The 7,667-nt window shown below is 45.9% G+C and overlaps 1 protein-coding gene across 4 annotated transcripts in view; it reads left to right on the top strand.

Moving 5' to 3' along the window:
* Positions 1–507: 507 nt before the first annotated feature.
* Positions 508–7,667, top strand: part of DDX17 (DEAD-box helicase 17) — a 28,803-nt gene continuing 21,643 nt past the window's right edge. For 2 of the 4 annotated variants that reach the window (XM_017861272.1, XM_017861273.1), the window contains exons 1-2: positions 508–756; positions 7,042–7,192. In XM_017861272.1, the coding sequence (XP_017716761.1) occupies positions 731–756; positions 7,042–7,192 (177 nt within the window). In that variant the 5' untranslated portion in view covers positions 508–730. Of the gene's footprint in view, positions 757–1,995; positions 2,386–7,041; positions 7,193–7,667 lie in introns of those variants that run through there. The other 2 variants (XM_017861271.1, XM_017861270.1) reach the window with 2 other exon arrangements.

Raw genomic sequence — 7,667 nt, forward strand, 5'->3', positions numbered from 1 at the left:
CTGCATACTCTCCTCCTTCACAAGCACACATGCATTCTCTCTTTTCCCTTTTTCTTTGCTTTCATTTTAGTTAGCAACTGCTTGACATAAACACTTTTTGTCTCCCTCCTAGAGTGTAAAATCTGTGGGTGCAGGAACTTGTTCACCACCTTGACCCAGTGCCTACCTGGCACAGTGCCTGGCGTTTTAGTCATTCGACCCTTGTCCTGTGAGTCCGTGACTGTTTCCGGGGCAACTGACATCTCAACGGCTTTTGTTTTTTGAGACAGAGTCTAGCTCTGTCGCCCAGGCTGGAGTGCAGTTGGCTCGCTGCAACCTCTGCCTCCCGGTTTCAAGCGATTCTCCTGCCTCAGCCTCCTGAGTAGCTGGGATTACAGGCATATGCACCACGCCTGGCTAGTTTTTGCATTTTTAGTAGAGACGGGGTTTCACCGTGTTGGCCAGACTGGTCTCGAACTCCTGACCTCAGGTGATCTGCCTGCCTCGGCCTCCGTAAGTGCTGGCATTACAGGCGTGAGCCACCGCGCCTGGCCTCAAGGGCCTTTTTGAAGCTCCTTTTTTAATGCTATGTTCCCAATAATGTGGGAAACACTCAGCACCCACACTGAGGGGCCAAATCTCCCTGCTTCTACCCATCTGTTGAATTGAGACGTTAGATGGGCCCGTCTCGAGGGCCCTAACAGCTCAACAGTTGTGTGACGCCATTTGGCCAAGCTTGCGGAGCTTTAAAATGCAGTTTGAGAGGACAGGAAGCAGGTAAGGAGAGGGAAGCCAGTCTGGAAGGAATTGAGCAGAGAACGGGGGCTAGCCTGGTTAAACATTTGTCCTTAGCTTTCACTTTTTATGCGTCTAAAGACCATCACTCTGAAACCTTGTTCCCCCGAGAGTGCTGGGGTCTTCTCCGGGCCTTCTGAGGAGCGCCGTTTAACGGCAGCAAAGTGCCCACGGAGTCCACTGGGGCTCCAACCAATTTTTTTTTTTTTTTTTTTTTTGAGACAAGCTGGAGTGCAGTGGCAGGATCTCGGCTCACTGCGACCTCCGACTCCCGGGTTCAAGCGATTCTCCTGCTTCAGCCTCCAAAGTATCTGGGACTACAGGCGCCCGCCACCATGCCCTGCTAATTCTGTATTTTTCGTAGAGGCAGGCTGGTCTGCTTTTTGGCCAGGCTGGTCTCGAACTCTGGACCTCAGGTGATCCTCCCGCCTCGGCCTCCCAAAGTGCTAGTATTACAAGCTTGAGCCACCGCGCCCGGCCTCCAAGCACATTTTGTTTCTGTATTAGCAACAGCTGTGCTTGGCCAGAGACGGTGAAAATACACGGTTCAGAAAATGCACCTCGGTGTGAACCAAGTGTAGCTGAGGACGCTTTAACCTGGAGGGGACATCGCCACCTCACAAACTGTCAAAAGAAAGGGACACGGCGCATCCATCATGGCTGCCGGAGACAGAACAGCGAGAGGCAACGGAAAGGAAATGGCGCCAGGGCCCGCCGCCATTCTCAGCGGGCCCAGGGCTGCGGGGCGAGAGGGCTGCCGGCGCCATGTAGGAGGGCCAGCCAGGGAACTTAAGATCCTCCCGACTTCTGGCACCAGGAGACCCTGAAACTTGATAACAATATGGAGGACGGTTATTGTCTCTGCAAAGCAACTTCCACAAGCCGGCCGCGGGGTCTGTCCCGAGATCGGAATCAGGCAAAATCCTCTATTCTCTAAACAGAATGCGTTACGCATACTGCGCATCTTCGCAACAGCCGGCTAACGACGCAAAGAATGTTACGTCGCATCAGAGGCGCTTCCTCCCACCTCACCCCACGTTCTAGTTCAGGTGGCGCGAGAACTCTACGCTCGCTCCGTACTTCGTTTTTCTTGTACAGACCGCAAAATACGCCCATCGTCGCAACTGACGTAAAGCGCTTCCAAGAATACCCGTAGTTCCCCCGCGGAGCCCTCGGGCTATTCCGAGACGCTGTTTACGTATCGTCTCCGCCGTACGTAGCGTTAAGTTGGAGCCGACTCAGCGGCGGCAGCCATTTTGTGCAGTCGCTGGGAAGGAAGGAGACGCCTAAACCGCGGCACTGCCCGGTTTGAGCGTAGCCAAGCCTGCCCACCGGCTTTATAGCCCCGATTCTCTGTGTTTTGCTCCCGTCTCCGACGAGAGAGGCGGCGACGGTGGCGTCTGCGACGGGAGACAGCGCGTCGGAGCGAGAGAGCGCTGCGCCTGCCGCCGCCCCAACAGCGGAGGCGCCGCCGCCATCGGTCGTCACCAGACCGGAGCCGCAGGCCCTCCCGAGCCCGGCCATCCGTGCCCCGCTCCCAGATCTCTATCCTTTTGGGACCATGCGCGGAGGAGGCTTTGGGGACCGGGACCGGGATCGTGACCGTGGAGGGTAAGGGTGGGGGAGGAGAGGAGAGGCCTGGCGTGGGGTGGGGTGGGGAGTTGCTTTCTGGGGAGGCCCGGCGGATTGCGGGCTTGGGAATCCTGCTCCTGACCCCAGGAGGCGAGGCGACTCGAGGCTAGACAGCGGTTTCGTTTGCGGGCCTCGGCCCCAGGGTCACTGGGGACCCGAGGAGGGCGGCAGCTTGGCGACGCTGGGCCTCTCTTTGCGAAAGGTAGTCGTGGCGCGCGGCCCGGCCCGGCGTCGTCTCAGCCCCGCGGGGGATCGGGAGGGGCGGCCTGGCCGCAGCAGCCCCGGCCCGGGCTTAGGCGCCTCGCCTGGCTTCCCGGCTCTCGGGCCTGGCCGCTTGGAGCGGGCCGTTTGATGTCTTCAGGCCTCGGCGTTCATCTGGAAAAACACGGATCTTCCTAAGAGAATACTTCAGCCCAGGAAAGCTTTACACGAAATGGCAGCCTTGACGTTCTCTCCCCCCGAGTTCACTGTTTAAGACACTGGAGACGAAAAGACCAGCTTCTCATTTTTAAAAATAGGTTTTAATCCTCTTCAGTCGTATTTTAAGTCGAAGGAAATGCATTGGGATGTAAAGCAATGGAGTTGCTTGCCATCTAAATGACCGTGTTTGGGGGAAGGATTTTTTTTTGGGTCGTTAATTTAGTTTTAATATTTCGGCCTTTTTTCTCTAATTGGACTGCAGCATCAACTATTCTGCCTCGCTAGAAAGTTATTGGTATTGTGGGCCGGGCGCAGGCCTCAGGCCTGTAATCCCAACACCTTGGGAGGCCGAGGCGGGCGGATCACCAGAGGTCGGGAGTTCGAGACCAGCCTGACCAACATGGAGAAACCCCGTCTCTACTGAAATACAAAATTAGCCTGGCTTGGTGGCGCATTCCTGTAATCCCAGCTACTCGGGAGGCTGAGGCGCGAGAATCGCTTGAACTTGGGAGGCGGAGGGTGCAGTGAGTGGAGATCGCGCCACTGCACTCCAGCCTGGGCAGCAGAGCGAAACTCCGATCCCCTGCCCCTTGCTTCCAAAAAGAGTAATGTGACGCCACTTTATATGTGTGTGTGACCTTGGTCAAGATCCGTCCCTTTTGTGAGCCTGTTTCCTCTGAGGAAGGTGGTCATAATTGCCTTTACTTTGGTGTGTTGTCAGGAATCAAGAGATAATGGATGTAATAGTCTCGCTCGCTGTATGTAGTAGGCGCTCTATTAACCATATTTTCCCCAAACGTTTTTGTCTTTTGTGGTTCAGATGCACAACTACTGGATCTACTAGTCACAAGCACTTCAGTTGCCACTTTTTACAAAATTATTTTGATGTATACCTTATTAGGAAGGAAGATATTTGATCTCATTGTTTAAAGGACGAGAGATGGAATGTTTGCTTGTGTTTGACAGTATTGCTGAGTTTAGAAGTGAATTTCAGTACAACCACTTAGAAAAAGATTTTAAGATTATCTAAAAAAGTTGAAAACAGCCCAGTAATTCCTCCCTAAGCTTTATACCCTAGACTGTAATGCCTAGAGAAATCCTTGCACACGTGCCCCAGGATCCCTGTACGGAAAAGTTTATATACCAGCATTCGTGCTAACAGAATATTGGAAACAACTCAAATGTCTCCATAAATTGCGGGTATTCGTGCAATTGAAGACAATTTAATCAGCCGTGAAAAAGAGAAAAGAACTTGAATGAATGTGGATTAAGTCACAGACATATTGAGTTAAAAAGCAAGTTGTGGTAGGGCGACACATTTAAGGATATGTGCAAATATGACAGGAAAGGGAATGGTTAACAACATTCAAGGTAGTGGTTATTAGGGTGAAAGTTGTAAACTTGAAATAGGCACATAGAGGGGATACAAGGTACTAATAGTGTTCTGTTTCTTTACCATGGCTGTTTGGTTTAATATTTACTTTCACCATATATATGCTTTAATAAGTTATTTGAAAGGAAAAAAGTGAATTACTGATCCATACTTTAACTCTTTGAGTATCAGATGACATTTTTTAAAAATTTCAAACGAATTGGCCTTCTTTTGTAAGATCTTTGTCACAACTCTCCCTTTCCCAAGAAATGTTCTTGATTATTTGAATTGCTGTTTTACTCTTAACTGAATGCTACACAGTTGAATTGGTGGTTACTTTGAAAAAGGAATAGGTGAGGTCAGTTCATGTGTTTCACGTGTGTGATGCAAAAATCATATGCATTGTACATGTGATGGTTTTTAATGTTAATATATGAATGTTAATATATGGTTTTTAATGTTAATATATGAATCTTCAAAGGTGAATTTTTTTTGCGAAGCCAAATTAAACTTGTTACTGACTGGATAAAAACATTTGAGCCTCATAGTATACCAGAGAGTATGATGTGCATATTTGAAGATGGTATGGATAAGCTCAAAAGTGAGAGGTTTTCTTGAATTCTGAGGTCATTAATTATGTCAGCATTAATTATAAACATGGAAGACGGCATATTTTCCAAAAACCCCATGTTTCAAATTACATGTTTAGTGTAGAATAGTATGTCTTGAATAAATAGCCAGGGAAATAAGGAGAGAGGAAAAAAAAATACATAAATGATAATCATCAGTTTAAAGCCTTAACAGGAATCTTACTTTCAAAAGTTCTAGTTTTTCCTAAATCAGTAAGGTTTGGGTAGCATTGCAATGCAGCAGTAACAATGAAGTATTTTATAATTTGCAAGAGTGATAATCCAAAGACTTTCTACCTCTTGAAAAGTACCTTATTTATCTGCTTAATTTGCAAGTGTGTTGGGAGCAGCAATTGAGGTGGCCTTTTGGTCTGTTCAGTAATGAGCCTTAAGCTGAGGATCATATTAAAGATGTCCCTGACATGTGTATCCCTATGCTATGTGCTCTTCCTGTTCTGATTCTTAATTTGTCTTACTCAGTAGTAGTATAAATGGAATTAGCCAAGTTCTGACTGTTGAGTGTAGGTATCCAGTGATCCCAATAAAATCTCCTGCCATCAATTTTTGTTATGTGTGTATTTAGAGGAATGTCTAGCTGGTTAAACCAGCCTTCTAATGGCTTTGAATTTCAGGAAATGAGGCCCTGTAGAATAAATACACCTACTTGCCTATCAATGATAAAGTGGAACTTTATAATAAAGATGAAGTTACAAATGGGTTAGAGTGGGAAAAGGAAACTAAATTTAGTACAGTATTTTACACGGAGTAAAGAAACTGAGTGAAGAAATGCTATACAGTTTGTATATGCCGAAGACCTGCACTGCACAAGATGGAAATAGGGAAAATGAAGGCCATCTTAGTGTCAAGATTCTTCTAGGAAAAGTAGCTTCTGATTTCTTAAATTTTAGCTTTGGCCAGTGGTCATATTTGTATTCCCCTTGGGCTTATCTGTTGTGAAAGGTTTATAAAAAGCCAGAAGTTGATCTTAAGTAATTAGTTGAGTGTTAAAGCCTTAAATAAGTCTTGTTAGTGTTTTTTTTCCTGCAAATTAATAATACCATTTGGGAACAAGAAGGAGATAGAAGGTAAAAGTAGAGACCAAAGAAGGAAGGGTCATAAAGCTATGTTCAGCTCTTTTTTTTCTTTCTTTCTTTCTTTTCTTTTCTTTCTGTCTTTTTCTGTCTTCCTTTCTTTCCTGTCTTTCTGTCTGTCTGTCTTGACGGAGCCTCCCTCTGTCTACCAGGCTGGAGTGCTGTGCTGCCATCTCAGCTCACTGCAACCTCCGCCTCCCAAGTTCCAGCAGTTCTCCCACCTCAGCCTCCCAAGTGACTAGGGATTACAGTCCTGAGCCACTGACCCGGGCAGGCTCAGCTCTTTTATTAGCGTAAGCTAAATATGAAGACCAGTCTACCAAGTCCTTTCCAGGGCCCAGTTTTGCTTTGCAGATTAGCAGACAAGTGGAGTGCTTATCACATGGAGGAGTGGTCCCAAGAAGCTATTCTAAGATTGAGGGACTTGCGAGGGACTTGCTTGGAGTATATTTTCCTCCTTGTCCACAATCTTGCCTTTAATTGAAACTTAAACTAATATAATTCTTTGCCTGCATGTCTGTTACCCAAGAGTAGAGACTTGTTTTTGTTTTATTTTGTAACTCTACCACAGCACCACTTAAAACAGTAACTGATACATACTTGGTTCCTAATAACTTGGTACCTAATAACTATTTGTTGAATGAAATGATGCTGACTTGTACTGGGTGCTGGCTATGCCAGATACTTTTATAGCACATTGCACATTATTAGATCATTTTCTCAGCAGCCTCTGAAATAGGTGGTATTATTTCTGCTTTGCATAGGAAACTAAGGTATGTAGAAGTTAAATAATTATATTCAAATTACACAGTAAGTGGCAGAATCAAAACTCAAAACATGTCTGGATCCAGAATCTGTGATTGTAATCCCTAGGATGTATTTCTCTCAATAAAGGAGTTTTTAACTTTTCACCTATTGTAGACGTACTCATAAAACAGTATTGTTGGGTAGTAAAGGAAGTTTTACACAGTTCTCCATACCTTTAAATAGGAGTAAATAAAATGGTCTTTTGGAGGTAGGCTGGTAGTATCCCTAGAACTCCATCCTTTTGAATGTTTTATGGCATGTACAATACATTGCTTTGAAAGTACTGATGAACTAACTAAAAATTCTGTTGTTCTAGATTTGGAGCAAGAGGTGGTGGTGGCCTTCCCCCGAAGAAATTTGGTAATCCTGGGGAGCGTTTGCGTAAAAAAAAGTGGGATTTGAGTGAGCTCCCCAAGTTTGAGAAAAATTTTTATGTGGAACATCCAGAAGTAGCAAGACTGACACCAGTAAGTTTACATGTGTATTTTAATGTACAGATTATTGAACCAAGTAGATACATTGGTTAGAGTTTATTCATACACTGCTGTTGCTGTTTTACATTTTATTCCAGTGTGGTGGTATTTTTCTTACAAAAAACTTTTGGTTAATTTTTTTTTTTTCCTTTTTGTAGAGACTGGGTTTTGCCATGTTCCCCAGGCTGGTCTCGAACTCCCTACCTCAAGCAAACTACCTGCCTCAGCTTTTCAAAGTGCTGGGATTACAGGCATGAGCCACTGCACCCAGATGATTCTTTTTTTTTTTTTTTTTGAGACAGAGTTTCACTCTTGTTGCCCAGGCTAGACTGCAATGGCATGATCTTGGCTCACTGCAACCTCCGCCTCCTGCGTTCAAGCGATTCTGCTGCCTCAGCCTCACGAGTAGCTAGGATTACAGGCACCCGCCACCATGCCTGGCTAACTTTTTGTAGTTTTTTTTTTTTTT

This window comes from Rhinopithecus bieti, unplaced genomic scaffold, assembly GCF_001698545.2.
Source record: "Rhinopithecus bieti isolate Rb0 unplaced genomic scaffold, ASM169854v2 scaffold_56975, whole genome shotgun sequence".
Lineage (NCBI taxonomy): Eukaryota > Metazoa > Chordata > Mammalia > Primates > Cercopithecidae > Rhinopithecus > Rhinopithecus bieti.